Raw genomic sequence first — 24,107 nt, 5'->3', positions numbered from 1 at the left:
AAAATCTTTGGCATTTTCACTTAGATTTTTCTTACTCTATAACTTAATCTTTAGAGACTTAACATCTTTTCACTATTAAGATATCCAACTTATAAACACAAAATATATCTCTATTCATTTCTGATATCTTCAAGGTCTTTGAAAAACTATTATAATGTTGTCTGTAAAGGCTTTGTATATCTTATCGGATTTATTGCTACTTCAGCTTTTTGGTGCTCTCTAAAAGGATTTCTTTCTTTTTACTATCACTTTCTGTTTGATGCTATTATATAAAAACACAATTTATTTTTATTGATTTTTATCTAGAAATCTTAAGAAGCTCTCTTACAAATCCTAGCAATTTCCTGTACATTATTTTGTATTTTCTCTGTACACAACCATATCATATATAAATAGAACAAGTTGTGTGTTTTCTTTTCTAATCCTTAGACATTTTAGTTCTTTTTCTTGACTTTCGCCACTGGCTAAACTCTCAAGTACAATACTGAATAGAGTGGTGACAGGGGGCATCCTTGTCTTCTTCCTGATCTTTAAATCTTCAATCATCTCACCTGTATCTGTAATGTTACTCTGTGGTAGATTGCTAATTTTCATTTAAGAAAGTCTGTTTCTACTTTGATAAGATTAGCTGCAGGTTTGTGTAAAATCATACATGACTGCTGAAATTATAAGAAACTTTTGATTTAATTTTTTTGTATGTTTAATTTTATTAATTTTGTTGTGTAAAATAATTTTGGTTGTCTGTCGTGAAATTAGCTTTTTATATTGGACTCAGTTTGCTTATATTATATTTATCATCTGTTTTCCTGGGTAAGGTCACCTCTAATTATGCTTTCTTATACTACCCTTTCCTGTCTTGAAATGAAGAAAATATTAAAAAGTATTTGAATAGTGTTCCCTCTTTCTATTCTCAAAGAGCTTGTGTACTACTGGAATTCTTCCTTTCTTTAGAACACACTAGTGAAAAATCTTGGATTTCAGCTTTCTTCATGGTGAGAGTAGTGAGTGCTGATTCAATGTCTGTAATGTATAAATGTATGTATAAATTTCTATTTCTGTTTGAATTTATTTTGATGTTATATTTTTCTAGGGGACTGTGACTTTTATAAAATTTAAAATTTATTTGAAAACACTTTGTTCATTTTTTCCTTTGTAAAGTCTGTAACATGTATGTGATATATTACCCTTTTACCTTTCTGATATTGGTTTCTTGTGCTTTCTATCTTTTTTTATTCTTTTTTGGTCTTGAGAAGACTCTCAAGTAGATAGCCATTTTTATTAGTATTTTCAAAGAGCCAAGTGTTAGCTTTTGAATTTGTGTTGTTTATTTTCTATGTCATTAATTTCTGCTCTTGCATTTATTATTTACTTCTTCCACTTTCTTTGGGTATGTCTCTTGAAGATAGCACATAGTTACATGTAATTTTATACAATCTGACACTTATTTTCTTTTCATTTGAAGCAGCCAATCCATTTGCATTAAATGTAGTTACTAATTTGGTTTAAATCTTCCTTTTTTTCCTACTTGTCTAAATTCTTTCATATTTTTCTTTTTCTTTTGGAATCATGAAATATTTATAACAGTCTACTTTTACTCTATTCAGTTTGAAACTGTAAGCTCTATTTTATTATTTAATGACAATTTCTGTCAGAATTTACTAAATATTTAGAGCTGAAAAAAAAACCCTTGCTGGGAACCTGTAAATCAATACTTGTAATCTGTGTCACAGACACACACACACACACACACACACACATATTTGAAAGGAAATTTATTAGAAATTAATTAGCTACGTTTGCAACATAAGAATTAAATAGATTGTGCCATGGAAGAAGAGATTATTAATAAAACAAGTAGGACAAACAGAAAACAAACTTTAGAGGGTATCAATAATCTCCAACTTGTAGGAGGACTCACACTTCACACTATTTAAAAAAATAGTGGTAGGACAGTAAAATGGCGTCAGTCAATTGAAAACCGTCTAAGCAGTTCCTCCAACAATTAAACATGAACTTACCATATGACCCAGCAATTCTACTCCTAGATGTATACCCAAGAGAAATGAAAACATATGTTCACACCAATTGAAGAAGAATGTTTATAGCAACATTTTTCATAGTAGCAAACAAGTGGAAACAGCCAAAATGTCCATCAGCTGATAAATGGATGAACAGAATTGGTATGTCCATACAATGAAATATTACTTGGTTATAAAAAGGAATGAAGTACTGATGCATGCTATCACCTAGATGAACCTTCAAAATATTATGCTAAGTAAAAAAGTCAGTCACAAAAGACCTTATATTGTATGATTCTCTTTCTATGAAATGTCCAGAATAGTGAAATCTACAGAGACAGAAGATAGATTAGTGGTTGCTTAGAGCCTGTGCGAAGTAGCGTGGGAATATAGGGAGGTGTTGCCTAAAGAATATTAGATTTGTTTTTTGAAGTGATAAAAATGTTCAAAATTGACTGTAATGATGGTTGCACTTATATGTGAATATACTCAAAATCACTGAAATCTATAAATAGGTGAATTCTATGGTATGTGAATTATATGTCAGTAAAAAATGGGATCTAAATAGACAATAGAGAAGATCAGTAAACTTCAATTTTGTTTCTTTTAAAATATAAAGAATGGTATTTTTTTATGTTCATAGTAGAGGAAGGCACAAACAAAACTATGAAAGAAGGGCTTCCCTGGTGGCGCAGTGGTTGGGAGTCCGCCTGCCGATGCAGGGGACGCGGGTTCGTGCCCCGGTCCGGGAGGATCCCACGTGCCGCGGGGCGGCTGGGCCCGTGGGCCATGGCTGCTGGGCCTGCGCGTCCGGAGCCTGTGCTCCGCAGCGGGAGAGGCCACAGCGGTGAGAGGCCCGCGTACCGCCCCCCAAAAATAAATAAATAAATAAATAAACTATGAAAGAAAAGGGGTTTTATTTACATATATTTGGAGTTTTACTAATTATAGGAATAAAGTAAAGAGTATTATGCCATTAATATGAAAATTTATAAAAAATTGAATAAAAAATAAAATTAGCACAATTGTCTTAAGAGGAAATAGAGAAACATAGTATACTAACAACTTTTACATGAATAGGATAGTCTGGTCAAATGTCTACAAATCAGCAAACAAAAACACCAGGACCAGACATTTTAAAAGTGACTTTGCAAATCCTTCAGGGATCAAATTAACCTTTATCTTATATAAAATTTTTCAGAGAGTGAAACAAGAGGGTATACTCACTTTTTCAATATACAATAGCCAAACCAAAACAAATAAATAAATAAAATATACAACACATCCATTTATAGAAATCAATAAAACTATTCCAAATAACATATTAACACAAGATTAATTTATATGTACCGAAGCAAAAGCCAGTGGAAAATATATGTGAAAACAAAAAAAGAGGTGGAAAATGTCTGCATACAAAATACAAGAAAATCTGTACTCTCTGAACTTGCTGGATACAAGACTGATGTTCAAAAACCAATAAGAATTTAAAATATTAGCAACAACGAGTAAGAAAATGTACTACTATTAGTAAATACTATTCCATTAATACTTTTACTATTAAGTAAAAATATCATTCACAATAAAACAATAAATATCAGGTATTTGAGAATACATATAATGTGAGTCAAATATTCATAGAGAAAATGAAGCTTTCTTAAAGGATGTAAAAAATTAAATGGAACACTTTGTAATATTCTTTGAAAACATGAATCAATATCTTATAATTGACCATGGCAATAACTTGTGTATGCATTGCTATTACAATGAAAATTGCAATAGATATTTTCATAAGCCATGACAAGCTAAATCTAAAGTTTATATGGGAGAGAAGTGTATTAGGCAGAGTTCTCCAGAGAAACAGAAGCAGAGCCAATAGGAGATGTGTATGTGCAAAAAATCTGCAGGGCAGGGCAACAGGCTGGAGACCCAGGGAAGAGCTGATATTGCGGTGTGAGTCCAAAGGCAGTCTGCTGGCAGAATTCCCTCTTTTTGAGGGGCCGTCAGTCTTTTTTCTATTAAGACTTTCAACTGATTGGGTTAAATGTTAATCTCATCTAAAAAATTTCTTCACACAAATATTATGAATAATGTTTGACCAAATGTCTGGTTACCGTGTCTTAGCCAAGGTGACCATTAGGTATAAGTAGGGAGTTGAAAGTAGCCAAAAATTTTTGAAGAAGTTATGAAAACATTAAGAAACATGAAGAAAGGGCAACCTATGCTACCTGATATAAACACTTAAAGTCGTATTAATTAAAACAGTGTGGTACTGGCACAGCAAAGGTATAAGACAAACAAAATTGAACAGAATATAGGGCCCAGGATCATAGATAGCGGAAAAAAAAGACTAATGTGGTAACATTACAGATTTGTGGAGAAAGGATGAACCTTTTAATAAATGGTGTTGAGATTATTGGAAATTCATATGGACAAAGGGTTAGACCCCTATCTTAAAGAAATGAGAAAATAAATTCCAGTTCAAATCAAACATTAAATATGAAAGAAAAAACATTAATACTTTAAAAGCAAAATATGGATATAGCTTTATGAAATCAGGTTAGGGAAAGGTTTCTTAAAGACAACATTTAAACAGTCACAAAGTATGAAGAAAAGCTGAACAGATTATATGACATTAATATTGAAACATTTCCACAGCAGTATAGACAAATGGACAAATAAAAACACAAAAGAATAAATCTGGGTGGCCACGAAAATTATAATAGAAAGGTCAGCCTCTCTATCGTTAAGGAAGTTCTTATTTATCTACATTAGAAGCTAGGTTCATTGGAATTTTAATGTAGTGCTGTTTATAATAAGGTGGATGTTACCTAAATTCCCTTCTTAAAGGTAATTGATAAATAAATTATGGTTTGTTTTCAAAAGTAATATTATACAATAGGTAAATTGAATGAAATGTTTTTGTGTGTATTAACATGAGTGGATCATAATAACATAATGTGGATTTAAAAAATAAATTGCAGGTACAAAAAGAGTATGTAGGTTTACAAATATATGAACTGAAGGGATGGGTGTGTGTGTGTTTGTGTATGTATGTGAGAGAGCGAGAGACAGTGTGTGCATGAGTTTTTGTGTGTGTTAAATAAGAATATATATGTAGTCAGATATGGCAACATGAACGTAGAAGATTTACATACCTTTTGGTTAGAGATCTCTCTAATGATTGGGGATGATCTGAAGCGAAATGCAGGAATCAGATCTTTGGAAACACGGTCAGGCTCCACATGAAGTTTTGAAAAATTTACCACTTTAAATAAACATTTTCTTCTCTGAGTCTGTTAAGATTTATTGCAAGTTCGATCTAATGAGCTGTATAGTAGAATGAACTTTTCAAAGTATGCTTGGTGAGGGATAGATTTCAGATCATTGATTGTTCCCTTAAAGACTAAGGCTATTTGGTGAGAAGGCTCCAAAACAAGGATTTTGTCGATATATAAATCTGTTTTCTTGAAGAGCTAATTATTTGTAGTTATGGCAGTATAATTTACTGAAGCTTTAATTTGTGTTTATTTTCCCCAATAACTCTATTACCACCACTTCAAGATGGTAGTTAACATTTGCTCTTAATTACTTCAGGGGAGATTTGTGTTAGGGTGAAAAGCTGGTGATTCCTGGAATTGACAGATTTTCCTTTGTTCTTTGAAAAGCACAAATACTTTGAAAGAATAATGTTAGGTGAGAGAGAGAGAGAGAGGAAACAGAGGAGAGCCATTGAGACTCCAAAGGAAGAGGGATAGATGTCCCTGAGGCTGGAGAGAGGGACATATCTTCATGTAGCAGAAAACTTAAACATTCACTATGGCAATGTGAAAATAGGGCATGTCTCCAGAGATACAGAAAGATTTCAGAAACAGTGGTTATGCACTTCATGCAAGTAATACGGGTTCAGGCACCAACTTTCCTGTTATTCCAGTTTATCAGTGAAGCAGTAGAGTCAGCAGATTTAAAGCCACCATGAAAGTTCAACAAGATGTATCTTTTGTTTAAAGCCCAAATACAGAGCCTCTACCACACTATCTAGGGATATTTTAAGCCTCTAGAATGTTCATGTGATCTAATGAAAGAAATGGATTCTTGAATGATGACAAACTGGTAGAGTTTCTTCTTTGCCTGATGGGATGAGGGCTTACATTATTATTAAATTTGAAATAGAAGAAGTAAATAAATGAGCCTCTTCTTGACCAATCACTTGAAATTCACTTTAATGAGAATACCAATATGGTGTTGTAGAATAGCAAAATCTCATGCAAGAAGGGAGCCTAGAGATCACTCCATCCAGCCTACCATTTTGTAAATAAGGAACCTGAAATTGATCAAATGTGGACAACTTGCCCGAACTTAATATTCTGGTAATTGATCAAGCTGCGATTGAAACTCAGGTCTTTTGATTCCAGGTCTAATTTATTTTTCCCATTATATTAGGCTTTGTTTAAATAAATATAATTTTAAAAGTACATGATACCTTTACTCACTGTGGGACAGTATTCCAACATGAAGGTTTTATTTCTATTTGCCTTTCCTTGAACCTAGGACAGTTGAGGACGACACACACACACACACACACACACACCACTCAGTAAATCTTCATTGCTTGGACTATCAATCCATTGGTATTTTAGCATTTCCTTCAGAGATATGATGCATCCTAAGAAACTATATTTTCAAATAGCGTATTTCAGATGAATTATCTAAATGTGTGGGGGTTAGTTCCTGAAAATCTATTTCTCAGTTAATTGCTAGTTAATGTTTTTCTATTTTTGCCACCTTAATCTGCTATCCTTTACCTGGACTCTTATAAAGGGCCTTCTAAAGTTTCTTCTTGAATCCTTGTTTACTTGTCTATAGGAAACTCCCCATAGATAATCTTATTTGTGTGTGTGTGTGTGTGTGTGTGTGTGTGTGTGTGTGTGGTATGCAGGCCTCTCACTGCCGTGGCCTCTCCTGTTGCGGAGCACAGGCTCCGGATGCGCAGGCTCAGTGGCCATGGCTCGCGGGCCCAGCTGCTCCACGGCATGTGAGATCTTCCCGGACCGGGGGACGAACCCGTGTCCCCTGCATCGGCAGGCGGACTCTGAACCACTGCACCACCAGGGAAGCCCCCCCCGCAGATAATCTTAAAAAAATAAATTAGGTCATTTTTCTCCCATGTTTAAGCCTCCAAACCCAACTCTGCATTGCACTATCCTATTGTAATTGAATAAAATCAATATTTCTCACCATTGACTAAAAAGCTTACATGATATGGCATCTCCCAAATACTCCTTTGTTTGGTCTGCTATGACAAAAATACCATAGACTGTCTTTTTCTGTCTTATATCACTTATATATGGAATCTAAAAAAGCCAAAGTCATAAAAGCAAAGAGTAGAATGGTGGTCCAGGGGCTGGGAGTGGGGAAATTGGAAAAATGTTGGTCAAATGATATAAACTTGCAACTGGTATTGATAGATAAAAAAGCCCTGGAGATTAAATGCACAACATGGTGATTACAGTCTACAATACTGTACTATAAACTTCAAAGTTGCTAAGAGACTAGATCATAATTATTCTCACCACAAAAAAAGAAATGATAATTGCGTGACATGATAGAGGTGTTAGCTAATGCTACTGGTGGTAATCATACTGCAATATACAAATGTATCAAACCAACAAGTGTACACCTTGCACTTACATAATGTTATATTTCAACTATATCTCAAGAAAAAATACTATAGGCTGGGTGGCTTAAACACAAATATTTGTTTCTTATAATTCTGAAGTCGTATTTCCCCTGAATACTACTTCACTATTGAGTTGTAAGATCATCTTACATATCCTGGATGCCAGTCTATGTTATGTATATATCTATATATCTATATCTATATCTATATCTCATGAATATTTTCTCTAATCTGTGGCTTGCCCTTTCATTTTCTAATGGTGTCTTTAAAAGTGCAGAAATTTACAATTTTGATGTAGTTATAATTTTTTTTATAATTATCGAAATGCTATTTTTAAAATTCTGAGGTAGCGTGGTTTTAATTATAAATTGAAAAGCAGATAGTATAGGTATGTGATTTTGTATCTCACGCAGAATTTGGCAGTCTGGTAGCTTGTGAATATTTTCTGTTTGTACTATTATTGCATGTATGAATTTATTTACGATAAATATACTTACGTGATACATAGAGAATATTTAAATTGTCAGGATTTGCTATTTCCCCATAAACTTTCTCCTCTCAATACTCTGAAGACTTGAAATGTTTCCTTTCTTAGTTGGTACAAGGCCTTTGTTGAGGTGGTGGGTGGACGGGAGAGAGATACAAAGAATGTAGAGAATATAAATAATAGCCCAGGCTATTCTCTATGAGGAAGAATGAAAGAGGGCAGAGGGGTAAGAAGGATAGGGAACAATAAAGGAAGGGTGAGGACAGGAGAGAAGAGGTAAAAGGAAAGAGCAGTCACTATCAGGAATGGGATTTAGGAAAGGGAGTGTGTAAAAAATTGTTCGGAATCCTAGCTGTGTGCTGCCTCCATCTTTAAAACAAATCAACATGATCTTCAGTGCTTTCTGCAGGTTGGTTTCTGTTTGTGTGCATTATCATACCTAGGCTGTGTTATATTTGACATCCTAAATTTTCATGGAGTTTATTTCCCACTCTGACATCTATGTATCTTACTGACACAACTTGAGTACTTCCTACTTTTTCTCATGTCCAATCACCATAAACTCATCAATACAAGGGACTATCATAATGCTTTTGTGATATCCAGATGACTAATCTCCCTATGGACTATAATATTATAGACATTGGGAGACTTGGCATAGCACTCAAGTAAGACAGAGTTTGAGTGTACTTCTGTCTCTGTCAGATAGAAGTAAACTGCTCCATTATCTTTGCTGTTTGATGTGGAGACAACTATTCGCCAGATCAATAGCTGTATATCAGGAGTTAGAGATGTTTTGATTTGTTCCAGGAAAAAAAGGCCCATAAAATCCAGCAGCTTTGATTAGAATTAGTACCTCATTATCTTATGATAATCAACAATCATTGTCCATGACTTATTTGCCTTTTTTCCAGGCCAAACAGATTATTTAAATGGGGCAGGTGATGGAGATTACCATCTGCATGGTTATTTTAGTCTCTGCAAATTCCCCAGATATGTGGTATTGCTATTTTTTGGTATTGTTTTCATGTAAGGACAGTTCCAGGAGCTTCCGCTTGACCCTTCCTATGTATTTTTTTCCAGTTGTGGCAAAATATGCATGACATAAAAGTTACCATCTTAACCATGTTTAGGTGTACCATTTAGTGGCATTAAGTACATTCACGTTGTTGTGCAACCATCATTACCATTCATCTCCCGGACTTTTTTCATCTTCCCAAACTGAAACTCTCTACCCATTAAACAACACCTCTCCATTCATCACTGCACCCAGACCCTGGCAATCACCATTCTATTATCTGTCTATATAAATTTGATTACTCTAGTACCTCATATGACTGGAATCACAGTATTTGTGTTTCCGGTTCTGGCTTATTTCATTTAGCATAATGTCTTCAAAGTTCATCCGTATCGTAGTGTGTGTCAGAATTATTTACCTTTTAAGGGTCATTAATATTCCATTGTATGTATATACTACATTTTGTTTATCCATTCCTCTGTTGATGGACATTTAGGTTGTTTCCATCTTTTAGCTATTGTGAATAGTGCTGCTAAGAACATGAAATTACAAACATCTGTTCAAGTCCCTGGTTTTAATTCCTTTGGATATATACTCTGAAGTAGAATAGCTCGATCGTATGCTAATTCTGTTTAATTTTTTGAGGAACTGCAATGGAGAAGGGTTCAGATTTCTACACATCCATGCCAATACTTGTTATTTATTATTGTTTTTAATAATAGCTATCCTAATGGGTGTCAGGCAGTAGCCGTTCTTAATAGCACTTACCTTGTTTGAGAGTTCTGTCATTTTCCAAGTATGTGTACTCCAAAAATACATTCAGATATGGGGAAATATAGTGTAGGTCACTGCACAGGATTTCTAGTGAGGTGAACTTGTGTCAAAATTTCAATTATCACATGGCTTCCATAAGCCCTATTATGACCTGAAGACCACAGTGATGTTTTGGAACCTCAGGTGTGTAAATTTATCTTAATAATCTCTGAAAAATTCTGAGTTTTCCACTTTTCTTTCTAAACATTCCCCCTGGAAAATTGTAAACCCCTTTGAGGTAGACCTGGAGAAAAAAAAATCACACTCTATACTTTTGACAGTTTTGCAGCAAAGTTTCTGAAGCTATTGTAGCCACCTGATCTCTGGTTTAGGTCTGGGCGAGGCTGTAATTTTCATTCCTGGAAAATCAATGCAGGTTTCTGCTCATTGTGCTTGAATTTTATTTTCATTTATACAGTCAAGCCTGCTCATCAATGTAATTCCCAGTGTAAATGTGATTAATCTGTTACTGCTGGAAGTCATTTTGGGTGAAAATAGTGCCACTCTGCCCTGCTGACCTTTGTGATAATTGCACTCACCTTGTTTCTCATATTAAATGCTACCACTTAACCTCTGCTACTCTGTAACCCCATATTCCTGTTAAAAGCATGGGGGCCATTTCATTGGTGCTATCCCGCATTGTCATCATTAGCCCCCAGAAGACAGATGCCACAGAGGTTTTCAAGGATGCTTGTATTTCTCTCATCAAAGAATGTCTTAATGTCTTGAAGAAGAATGTTATCGATGACCTCTGTGGGGGCATAACTGTGGGAGAGTTGAGTGGGTTTTACATAATTAATCCACTCCAACATTCTCATTTTAAGTACATGGATTCCTTTGTCTACATTCTGTCAGATAAATTATGGCATCTTGCCCTCTTTGAATGTTGCTGACTATTGAATCTATGTATCAGTCAGCCAAACAATCCAACGATTAGAGCCAATTCCATCAGCTAGAGCTAATACTTTGAATCTCAGTTATGTTCTTTATAATAAATTCAACCCCTTCCAACTTTATATTCCATCTTTCTCAGTCTAGCACTTATAAAGCATATGCCAGGGCTTCCCTGGTGGCACAGTGGTTGAGAGTCCACCTGCCGATGCAGGGGACATGGGTTCATGCCCCGGTCCAGGAGGATCCCACATGCCACGGAGTGGCTGGGCCCGTGAGCCATGGCCACTGAGCCTGCGCGTCCGGAGCCTGTGCTCCGCAACGGGAGAGGCCACAACAGTGAGAGCCCCGCGTACTGCAAAACAACAAACAAAAAAACCCAAAAAACCATAAGCCACACACATTCTACAGGTTTCTGCTGATACACATTAGCAGGATATAGCATTTCTTTTGATATATATGCTAACTCCTACCAGGGTGGACATTATACTTGCCTCCTGGGGCCTGGTGGAATCTGACTGTAGTTATTAGGATGCAGTAAGTGCTGATGTGGGTGCATCTTGAGAAAAGTAGAAATTTCCTTGAAAACTAACCTATTTAGATGAGGTCTTTAGAGATATGTTAAGTAAGGGAAGGTTAGTTTCCTCAAATGGGGAGGAAGAAGGGTGGCTTCCTTTGGCGAGGAAACCACAGGAAGATTTGGGTTAAAAATTTTCAAATTAATCTGAGTCTGCCTACCTGCACTTATCCTAAATACTCAATATATCCTTATCTTAATACCCAGCTCTTCCTGATCAATGTCCTGATATTCATCTGTGAGACTTAGCACAGATGGACCTTGAACTTGCATTTTAATTCTGCAACCCACACTTTTAGATTTGAAACTTGATCCTCAGCCATGTCTGCTGTGTGGCTATAAGACATGAGAAAATTTTAAGGCCCTCAGTGTGGCTCTCTGTGTCTTCCCATGCCTCGATCTGAGAGTTTAAACACCTAATATCTTTTAACATTAAGTGTAAACATTTTCATTTTGTAAGCTCTCTGGTGCTATAAGAAGCAGCTAATGGTCCCCGTGGTGCTTGTAGTTATTACTGCTGTAATAGACAAAATCAGCTGCCGCTTGACATGTAAAAGTATTGTCTTCAACTGGCAATATGTTCAAAGCAAATATTGCTGGTAATTTATTTATTGCTTCCACTACTCGGAAGAAGCACTTGTCTTTGCATTGGCAGTGGAGTCACTACTACATTCAAACTCAAAACCTTATTCCAGAGTCCCATCTTGAGCATCTTTTTCCTGTGATTACTCATGCAGGACAGGAAATCTGCTTCAGGAAGTTTAGAAAGTAGATTTTAATAAAAGGAGCTTGTTTCAAAAGTTATAAAATCTGGAGTCAAATGAAATAGGAAGGCAACCTAGAGTTTGGAAAGATTGAATCCCCTAAGCAGAACTGTAATGAATGTAGAGACTGCTGGTGGGTGCTGGGGACATGGAGGGAGAAGCCCTTGAGCAGGAATTGGACGCATGAGGGAGACGAAGCCTCAGTTGTATGTACAACTCAAAGAAAGAGGGCATTCTGGGTTCTCCCCTATCCCCTTCTTCCAAACTCTCACCAGTCCTTCCTTTACTCAAAATTAATTGGAAGCTAGTTGCCAGTGAATCCTCGGAAACCGAGTTTTCAGGAGTCAGTCCTCTAAAATAAAAATCAGAGCTGGAATAAGAGAAATAGTCTTTAAAAATTATTAACACATATATGCCATCCCTTTACAATAACTTCTCACATTCCAGTTCACTTGTTCAAATACCCCACCACTATGATAGTACTTTGACGCAAGTCTGTTTACTCCCTTGCTTTCTCCTGATACTGCCTTTGTATCTCTCCTTACTCTCTTACATTCCAATGTCCATTATCTAATAGTGTGCTTGTCCCTAGACCTGTTCCAGTGTCTTTTCATTATGCTGGATCAACCCAAACCATTGCTTTCTCTTTTCTTGATCTCCAGCTTTCAAAGTCTTCCCAAGTAAAGTGTATAATAGTTTAGATGGTTTCCTTTATAAATTCATGATCACTAACCTAAAAGGTCCTTTAATATTGCCCTTTAATTCTGCTACATTAATCTGGACCCATCATTTCCCACTCTTTACAGTTTGTTCTCTCTTTCTGCACTATTCTTTGTTTTTTTAAAAAAATCTTTATTGGAGTATAATTGCTTTACAATGTTGTGTTAGTTTCTGCTGTATAACAAAGTGATTCAGCTAGTGCACTCTTCTTAAATGGCATGTCCCCACCATTTGCTATAATATCAGGAGATTATCTCTTTTAATTCACAGAAAAGAAAAGAAAAAACATTAGGAGAACTTTCCTGTTCATTAACATAATAGAGTTACTACATCTGCTGCCATCTTTATCTCCTTTGGTAATTTAACAGAACAGAAGCTCTATTCCTACTAAACCCAATTCCCTTACTCCTGATTTGGATTGCATCACCTTGCACTCTCTAAGGATCCTTATTTTGTTCAATACCTTCTCTAATCTGGATCTTTTCCACTATCTTTTTTAAACATTCTAAAATCTTCCAAATTGGGATAAATAATAAAGAGGAGTAAAGCAAAAAAGAAAAGCAAAATCAAACTCACCTTTCTCCACCTGACTTCTATTACTAATTACCACACTATCTCTTCTTCAAAGGCACAGTTTTTAAAATAATTCTTGAAAATGTTTTTCTATATCTTGGCAATTGTGAATAATGCTTCAATGAACATGAGAGTGCAATCTTTTTGAGATCCTGATTTCAGTTCTCTTATAAATATATATATATATATACACACACACACACACATATATATATACATATATATATATATATATATATACATATATACATTCAGAAGTGGGATTGCTAAATCATATGATAGTTCTATTTTTAATTTTTCGAGAAGCCTCCATACTGTTTTCCATAGTGACTATATACCATTTTGTATTCCCACCAACAGTGTACAAGAGATCCAATTTCTCCATATTCTCTCCAGTGCTTGTTACCTTAGTATTTTTGAAACTATGCATCCTAACAGGTGTGAGGTGATATCTCTTTGTGATTTTGATTTGCATTGCCCTGATGATTAGCAATGCTGAGTACATTTTCATATACATTTTGGCCGTTCATATGTGTTCTTTGGAAATATATTCAAGTTATTTGCCCATTTCTTAATCGAGTTATTTGGTTTATTTGCTACTTAGTTGTGGGAATTCCTTATAAATTTTGGATATTTACCCCTTACCAGATATATGATTTTCAAATATTTTCTCCCATTCCATTGGTTACCTTTCCATTCTGTTGGTTGTTTCCTTTGTTGTGCAGGAGGTTTTTATTTTGATGTAGTTCTACTTGTCTATTTTTGCTTCTGTGATCTGTGCTTTTGGTGTCATAGCCAATAAATCATTGCCAAGATCAATGTCAAGAAGCTTTTCCCAAACTGTCCATCGACAGATGAATGGTTCAAAACATGTAGTATATATTTACAATGGAATATTTTCAACTTTAAAAGAAGAAGGAGGTTCTACCATTGTGGCAGCAGGGATGAACCTGGAGGAAAATAAGCTAAGTAAATAAGCCAGTCACAGAAGGACAAATACTGCATAATTCCATTTATATGAGGTATCTAAAATAATCAGACTTCATGGAAGCAGAGAATAGAATGTTGGTTGCCAGGGTCTGGGGAAAGGGAGAAATGGGGAGCTGTTGTTCAGCAGGTATGAATTTTCAGTTATACAAGATGAATAAATTCGAGAAATCTGCTGTACAAATAGTGTCTGTAGTTAACAATAGTGTTAAGCACTTAAAATTAGTTAAGAGGGTCGCTTTCATGTTAAGTGTTCTTACCACACACAGAAAAAATGGGACACAAGCTTTTGGAGGGGACAGATATGTCTATTACCTTGATTGTGTTAATTGTCTCATGGGTTTATGCATATGTCCAAACTCATCAAATAGTATACATTAAACATGTGCCATTTTTTGTGCATCAGTTGTACCTTTATAAAGCTGTTTAAAAATGTTTATCTATATTTGATATCTTCCCTTTATTACTTCCTTCTCATGCTTCAATCCACTCCCAATAGAATCCATCTTTTATTACTCCAATAAAAAGGTACTTCATAAGTTATTTCCAAATCCATGGATGCGATGTGAAAATTTTATCTCCTACTTACTTGACCTGTAAGTAGGATTTGCTTCTGTCTTTGAGACTTGATTTTCCTTGACCCAAAAACTCCTCTGGTTTTCCTCTAATCTCTGCAGCAGTTCATTCTCTATCTTCTTTGCAGGTACGTATCCTTCTCCTCAGACATGAAATGTTGAAATTGTTCAAAATTCAGTTCTAGGCCATTATGTCCCCTCACTCTAGAACTCATAATATGATTTCACAGAAACACACAGCTTCAGTTACCAACTCCATAAAGTTTGGACATTTGTGTACCTGAGACCTCTAATCTGAATTCTGTAAATCCAGTTGCCTATTTAACATCTAAATCTGTTCATTTAAAATATACATAAAGCTAAATACTCATGGTCTCCCTAAACTGCCGAATCTCTCCTCCTTCATTTTCATTTGTCTTAGTGTGTAGTGACACCATTCACCCAGTTGTATAAACCAGGCACCTAACAATAATCCTTGAGTTCAACCTCTCGCATCAGCCACTATATCCTATCCATTTATTAATCTTATCCTTTTTACCTCCTAGATACTTACTTAATCTACCTAATGTTCTCTATCTACTCATCGTTGTAAGTGGTCAATTAATGCATGAATATAAATTTCCCTGATTGCTTTGCTTGGTACCTATAGTTTTTATGGCAGAAAAATTTATATAAAAAAATCCGTTCATCTTCCCTATATCTTCCCTTCTGTTCCTCCATCCTCCTGTCCCCATTTCAAGCAAGTATCCAGGACTCCCTAGAAACCTCTTCCTCAGGAAATATGCCATTTCTAAGCATCAAGGTGTGAAGGAGGAGATTACAAGGTAGTTGGAGGATTAAAAACCAGTGAGTACAACAAGCACTGCCTGACACTACCTTGTTACTGGATAGCGCCTTGGAGCTGCACCAACTCATTAGAGGGATGTAGTTGAGAGAGGTATATCGAAGGCATGTAATAGGCATGGTGTATCTATCTCATCAAATATTTCAACATCCCAAATATTATACAGGAACATTTATAAATGGGACATAAATGTACAGGTGTCCCGGTCTCAGAAGACCAGAAGGACCTCCACAACACTTTCATGTTACAGGGTTTTTATACCACTTTGGTTGTATAAAGTACCTCTAATAATGGCTGAGTCTAAATTCTCTACCTGCTCAGTTATTTAAAGAATTAAATTCATTTAAATCAAGTAAAGAAACAGTAGGTTTATAGCAGCTCATAACTGCTTACTTTTAAAAAGAATTATTTATTTATTATTTTTGGCTTTGTGTTGGGTCTTCGTTGCTGCACGCAAGCTTTCTCTAGTTGTGGAGAGTGGGGGCTACTCTTTGTTGCAGTGTGTGGGCTTCTCATCGCGGTGGCTTCTCATTGCGGAGCATGGGCTCTAGATGCGCGGGCTTCAGTAGTTGTGGTGCACGGGCTCTAGAGCGCAGGCTCAGTAGTTTCGGCACACGGGCTTAGTTGCTCCGCGGTATGTGGGATCTTCCGGAAAGAATAGAACTTTATGTTCCTTCCTTTTATCAATTTTAAAGGTTTAAAATGCTTTCGATTTTTTTCTTCTGGACAAACTCAAAGAAGGACTTTTATCTATGAGGTCCACACCTGATATTCTCAGTCAGAAGTCATCTGCCCAAGGAGGGCCTAGCATCTGAGGCCAACAGTCACGTCCATGTCCCTCAGATAAGACCCTGTATCCTGGAGCTCAGGCTCCAGCCTATGGTCAGAGGCTCAGCATTGTTGCTCTGATCAGCCCAGCATAAAGGAAGGCTCTGTCGAGTGAGGCCTGACGTGAGAACGTGAGGCATGATCAAGCAATGGGGAACTCTGTTCTCCTGCAGAAATCCCAAACTCTCTAAATAACCCAACCCAGGGCCGCAAAGTTATGCTTTGGATTTTATCCTGGAATCTACAAACACTCAGATGGGCCATGGGCTTCAACTGGAAGCCTTAGTCCCCCCAGAACTACTGGCCCTGCCTGGCCTATGATGTTCTATCCTCTCCTTGAACTTCCTATCTTAGGTGTCTCTCTGACCCACCAATCTCACTGAGAAATGTGAGCAGGGGAACAAGAAAATAAAGAATCATTCTTTGAGAGGCAACTTTTGGTTCCAGGTCCAACACTTAAAGAGCTTGAGAGTCATTACTCCAGTCTTTAGAAGAAGCAAAATCTGAACCAATTGAAAGTCAGTGACTTTTCTTGTAGCATTAGAGAATTAAGGTCACAGGGCAAATCACTCCAAAATCTTCATAGAGGGTGAATGCAGAGAATCATAGTTGAGGTCAGCTTACCTCAAGCAGAGGCCACTGGAGCCATAAATTGATAGGAACACTTAAAAGGACCCTTTGACAAATTGCTAGAGGATGCACATGGGCTAACATGAGAGCGAGAAACTCCTAGGGTCATTATGTTAGGGGGGCCTCCACCTATTCATGAGTTTCGCCTATGGGAACCCCACCAGGTTCTCACAGTGAAGAGCCATGAAAAATTCTGATGTTTCTGTTGGAGGAGTGTGGGAATGGGAAGAAAAGTAACAATTTTGAAAACATTCTGAAATATCCCCTGAATGTTCTCCATAACAGAAGCTTACTCCGCAGAGGAAAAGACTACCAGAGACTTATCCCACATGGGAGAAGGGAAGTTATCCAACTCCAGTTCCCTCTAGCTTTCTTATCTCTTCTAAAAAGTGAAAAGAAAGAAAGAGAGAAAAGAGTTAGAAACATCTGTGAATAACCCAGGGGCACAGGACCACTAAAAGACAGATTGAATCATATCCCCTCCCCCCCAGCACCTTACTACCATATCAACAGGGCTCCAGTATGGTAACAGAGGATCATAGTCGAAAGAGCTGCAAGGCATAGGCTCTATATAAGGAGGAGACTTAGGGGAATCTGAAGACACCAAGGGAGATGAAAACAAGGACACTATAGGAAATTGAAGTCTCTGACATATACAGCTACAGTAAATATTAAACACAACCAACACCTACCTGGATTAACATAAAACTTCACACTAAGGTCTGTTTACTTCAGTTCCTATTACCCAATACATTATGTCTGGCTTTTCAACAAGAAATTACAAGGTATGATAAAAAGGCAAGAAAAAACAGTCTGAATAGATAAAGCAAGCATCAGATCCACATTCAGATATGACAGAGATTTTTGAATTGTCATACATGGAATCCAAAATAACCATCGTTTCATGTTAAGGGCTCTAATGGAAAAAGCAGAAACATGCAAGAACAGATGAGCAATAAGCAGAGAGAGGGAAACTCTAAGAAAGAATCAAAAGGAAATGTTGGAAACCAAAAACACTATAACAGAAATAAAGAATGCTTTTAATTGGCTCATCTGTATATTGCCTATGGCCAGGGAAAGAGTAAGTGAGTTTGAAAATATGTCTGTCGGTAGAAACTTTGCAAACTGAAATGCAAAGAGAAAAAGAATTTTTAAAAAAACCTTTAACTCAGAATATCCAAGAACTGTGAGACAGTTTCAAAATGTGTAATATACATGTAATTGAAATACCAAAAGGTGAAGAAAGAGAGAAGAGAGAATAAGAAATATTTGAAGAAATAACAGCCCAGGATTTTCCAAAATTAATGACGGATTAACCATAGATTGTGGGAGCTCAGAGAACACCAAGCATGTAAATACGAAGAAAGTCTATACCTGGACATATTTTATTAAAACTGTAGGAAGCTGAAAGATAAAATCTTGAAAGAATACAGAAGAAAGTAATATCCTGCCTCTAAAGGAACAAGGATAAGAATTATGGGCTTATCACAAACCATGCAAGCAAGAAGAGAATTGAGTGAAATATTTAAAGTGTTGCAAGAAAAAAAAAATCACCCTAGAACTTTGTGCCTAGTGAAATTATCCTTCAAAAGTGAAGGAGAAATAAAAACTTTCTCAAACAAAAACTGAGATACTCATCAGCAGCAGATTTGCCCTGGAATAAATGTTTAAAAAGTTCTTCAAGGAGAAGGAAAAGGACAACTCAGCTCTACATAAAGGAAGGGAGAAGAAGGAATAAATGAAGGTAAAACAAAACTTTTATTTTTCTTATTCTCAGTTGACCTAATAATACTAATGATAGTGTATGGGGTGATTATAGTACATGGATAAGTGAAATAAATGACATCAGTGTTACAAGGGACAGGAGGGAGGAATTGGGAACTCTGTTATAATGGAACCTGCACTACCTATGAAGTGGTATAATGTTCTATATAAAAGTGGCCTTAGATTAGTTGTAAATGTATATTACAAATTCATGGGCAACCATGAAAATATTTTCTAAAGAAGAATACTTGACATGCTAAGAGAAGAGAGAAATGGAATCATATAAAGTGCTTGTTTAAAATCAGAAAAGGCAGAAAAAGAGAAGAAGAAAAAAAGAATACACATAATAAATACTAAACAGTTACAGATATGGCAGATATTAATCCAACTATATAAAAAAATCACTAAATGTAAGTGTTCTAAATTCACCAATTAAAAGACAGACTGTCAGTGGATAAAACAAGATCCAATTATTTGTTGTCTACAAAACACCCACTTTAAATATAAAGACACAGATGATTAAAAGTAAAGGGAAAGAGAAAACTGTACCATGGTAACACTGATGAAAGAAAGCAGGAGGAACTATATTAATTTCAGACAAAGCAGGCTTCAGAGCAAGGAAAGTTATGAGGGATAAAGCGGGGCAGTACATAACAACAAAGGGGTCAACTCTCCAAGAAGACACAAGAATCCTTAACGTGTACAATCTAACAACAGACTGTCAAAATATGAGGCAAAAACTGGTCCAACTGCAAGGAGAATTAGGTGAATCCACTGTTATTGTTGGAGAGTTCAACACCCCTCTATGAGAAATGGACAGGTTCAGCAGGCGGAAAATCAGTAAGGATATAGTTGACCTAAACAGCACCATCAATCAACTTGATCTAATTGACATTTGTAGAATACTTCATCCAACAACAGAATATGCATTCTTCTCAAGCACACATGGAGCACTGACCAAAATAAACCACATTTTGGGCCACAAAACACACCTTAACAAATATAAAATAGAAATCATACAAAGTATATTTTCAGACCATAATGGACTTAAACTAGAAATCAATTACAGAAAAGTAGCTGGAAATGCCAAAATGTTTGGAGAGTAAACAACATGCTACTAAAACATGGGTCAAGGAAGAAATATCAAGAGAAAAATATTTTAAACTAAATGAAAATTAAAATACAACTTGTCAAAATTTGTGAGCTGCAGAAAAAGCAGTACTTAGAGGGAAACTGATACCATTGAATGCATCTATTTGAAAAGATTTAATATCTTTGAGGGACTCTGGTTTGCTGACCTGATCGATTTCTCCCTGTTTCCAAAATATTGGGGAACATGAATTCCTCCTTAGGTAGCACAGTGCCAGAAGAAGGAGCCCCACCCAATACACAAAGGCAAGGATGGGGAAACCTAGGAAGTTGAGCTGGAGCTCAGCCATGGTGCAGTAAGGCTCCTCAGACAAAGAAGATGGTCCAGATCATCAGAAGTGCATTGCTGCCTCAAGCATCTGGGCATTGAAAGTGCACATTCTAGACTAGAGTTCTAGGCCCACATTACAGAGGTTAAGCAGAAACACCAAAGGTTCTTGAGGGTGGGGGAGGGGACAACACAAGAGAGAGAAACCCACAATCCTTCCCCCACCATCCAACCCAGCAGATCTATCCATCCCTCCAGGGCCCTTTAGATACCTCTAACCCACCTTCCAACCCACACATTTACATACCATATATTTACCTTAGTGAAAATTTCTATTTATACCACACGTTACCCAGATATTACCTGAGACCCTTTTACTGCTTGGTGATCTACCTTTGGACCCCACATAATATTTAAAACTCTTCTATGCTGAGGGATTTTTACCTCCAAGCCTTCAATTACAGCTTCCCCTCATACATAATGTGTTCTCACCTGTATGAAGCCAGAAACATAGTCAGAAGAAATATACGCCCCCATATCTCCTCAAAAGAATTCACATTCACCAAAAAGTGTAAGAGTGCAGAGTAGTCTGTACCAGTGAACAGGAAGCATGACAAAAAGGGAAACAAGGGCATGGCACACCCATGAACCTATGGCAAACAACTTAAAAAGCTTTAGTAGTTCTTTTTTTCCTAAAATCCCTCTTCGGCTATTTAGCCCCCTAAGGTTCTCAAATCTAGCCTCCTCCAGCCATACAGTGTCTCATCCTGCTGCTTGCTCCCTCTTCTGAAAAATCCCTCTCAAAACATTTAAAATTTTTTCTTTATTTTACAGAACACAACCCGAAGGACCAAACACACCCTGATTTAAGGAGTGGGCTTCTCTTTAACATAACTTCTAATGAGCACAATATTTAGCAATACGTTTTAGCTTTTTGGAATCACACTCATGGTTACTTCTTCTATGAAAAGTTTTATGATTTTTTTCCCCATCTACTTTCTTACTTGCCACCAAAATTCCTGTTGGCATCTCCATACCTTTTTAAACAATGATGTCATTTTTGTTGATGTGTATATGTATTTATTTTATCTCCCCGTGCTAGTCATTTAATAGTTGTAGCCCTTGTGCCTTCATTATTTAGATTATAAACTGCTGAAATTAAGCTGTGTCATTTCCTTACTTTGCTTGCCTGTATTCCCTCGTTGAGTCTGATGAATCAGTCTTGACCCCAGATACCTAATTCTCTCCCTCCCCTATGAGGAGGATACTAATAATGACAGCTCCTTTCTTTACCTGTCTTCTCCTGCATCCACAGCTCCACTGTTGTCTGTACCCAAAAGGAGGGTCCATTTCAAGCCTACTCCATCTCACATACCTTCCTCCCTTGACTGCAGGAGGTGTATCTGTTCAGAAAAACCCTTCCACATATCTTTGTATCTCTGGTATTTTTTTTTTTTTATAGAAAGTTTGGTCCTGACTGTCCCTGAGGTCCCTAGGATTCACAACTGTAAAAACATCCTCTAAAGTCTGAGCAATATAAGCTCCACCAAAAGAATTTCCAGGATAGAAGGGGTCATAAAAATGACACATCAAATATATTCTTCAAAAAGTGGCCTTGTCATAAAAAAAGAAAGACTGAGAAACACTGATCCAGATTAAAGGAGACTAAAAACACATGGCAACTAAATGCAGTCTGTGATTCTGAATCCTGTAATGGAGGTTTTGAAAAAAAGCCACAAAGGACATTACTCAATAAATTGACAAAAAAGGAATATGAATGGGAAATTAGTTAAAAGTTTTATGTCATTGTTAAATTTACTGAAGGGGAAAACTAACTGTACTGTATGTTAGAGAATCTTCTTTTTCTTAAATACACAATGAAATATTCAAGGAGAAGGTGCATGGTGCATGAAATGTATTTTCAAATATTCAGAAATGTATGCATATTTTTCATATATGTGTGTTTGTGTGTGTGCGTATTCATATATAGAGAGAGTGGAGGCAGGAAGGGAAGGAGACAGAAACAGAGACAGAGAGAGGAGAGAGATCTCAAATGGGTCAAAATGTTAGTAGGTAAGTCTGGATAAAGGGTACATAGTTTTTACCATCCATGCATCTTTTCCACAAGTTTAGTTATTTTCAAATAAATACATTTTAAAAATGGACCATTGCCTGCTGTCCTGGATTTTACCTAAACTTTGGGATTTCTGCCTTTGATTCTTGCAGCTACCACCATCACCATACCCAAACCCCAGAAATGTGTAATGCCAGCTTCAAAAGTTATCTCACATTCTGTCCCAGGCAAGAAACCTGGGACCCTCTGCACATTTCAACAGGATTTTACAAAATGCTGAAGAAGAGCACCACACCCTCCCCACCAACAAATTTTTTTAAATTAAACACAATACAAAAAAAAAGAAGGGAAAAAATCAACGTGTTTACAGCATGGAACCCCTCATTTTTCTGATGTGGTGCCACCAGGTCATCCGTCTTCTGGCGTTTTGTGGTGTGAATTGGTTTGCCAGCACTTCGTCTGCTCTGCTCGCCAGTTACCATTCCTCCACCAGATTTCCATCTTCCAAAAATGTGTTGACATCTTTTGTTGTATCCTCTCTCCTTCTAGTCATCCTTAAGCACTTATTCTTTTTAAATCCTTTGTTTGAATAGTTTTATTGAGATATAGTTCACATACCATACAATTTACTCATTTAAAGTGTGTAATTCCAGGATTTTTAGTATACTCACAGATATGTGCATCACAATTTTAAAAACATTTTCATGACTTCAGAAAGAACCCCGTAACCTTTAGCTATTACCCGCCACCCTTCATCTCCCAGCTCTAAGCAACCATTAATCTACTTTCTGTCCTCTCTTGGCTTCCCTATTCTGAATATTTCACATGAATGGAATCATACGTGGTTATTTGTGACTGGCTTCTTTCACTTAGCATGTTTTCAAGGTTCAGCCATGTTGTAGGATGTATCAGTGCTTTTTAACGCCAAAAGTATTACACTGCATGGATATACCATATTTTATTTACCCATTCATCAGTTGATGGACATTTGGGTTGTTTCTGCCTTTTAACTCATGAATAATACTGCTTTGAACATTTGTTTACAAGTTTTTGTGTGGACATATGTATTCATTTCTCTTGAGTACATACCTAGAAGTGGAGTTGCTGGGTCACATAGTAATTCTATGTTGAACATTTTGAAGCGCTGCCAGACTGTTTTCCAAAACAGCTGCACCATTTTTCATTCCCACAAGCAGTGTATCAGGGTTCCAGTTTCTCCGCATTCTCACCAACACTTGTTTTAATCTGACTTTGTGTTTCTCGTCATTCTTGTGTGTGTGAAGTGTTATATCATAGTGGCTTTGGTTTTCATTTCCCTGATGGCCAGAGATGTTGAACCTCTTTTCACCTACTCTTACTTTTTTTTTTCATCTACTCTTGCTTTTAATGCCATTTGGGGAAAGAGAGAAGATAAACAAGTGTGTTTTATCTACTGTGTTTAACTCGGAAC

The 24,107-nt window shown here is 36.5% G+C and overlaps 1 protein-coding gene across 1 annotated transcript in view; it reads right to left on the bottom strand.

Moving 5' to 3' along the window:
- The window catches only part of LOC308610040 (E3 ubiquitin-protein ligase RLIM-like), a gene marked incomplete at both ends in the record, with an annotated part of 71,895 nt that extends 48,756 nt beyond the window's left edge, over positions 1-23,139 (bottom strand). Inside the window, one exon of the mRNA XM_081259323.1 lies at positions 23,026-23,139. Coding sequence (XP_081115449.1) covers positions 23,026-23,139 — 114 coding nt within the window. The remainder of the gene's footprint in view (positions 1-23,025) is intronic.
- Positions 23,140-24,107: the final 968 nt, after the last annotated feature.

Source organism: Mesoplodon bidens (assembly GCF_964165515.1).
Source record: "Mesoplodon bidens genome assembly, contig: HAP1_SCAFFOLD_81, whole genome shotgun sequence".
NCBI lineage: Eukaryota > Metazoa > Chordata > Mammalia > Artiodactyla > Ziphiidae > Mesoplodon > Mesoplodon bidens.
The sequence above is the reverse complement of the archived record's forward strand: the minus strand, read 5'-3'. Positions and strand labels throughout refer to the sequence as shown.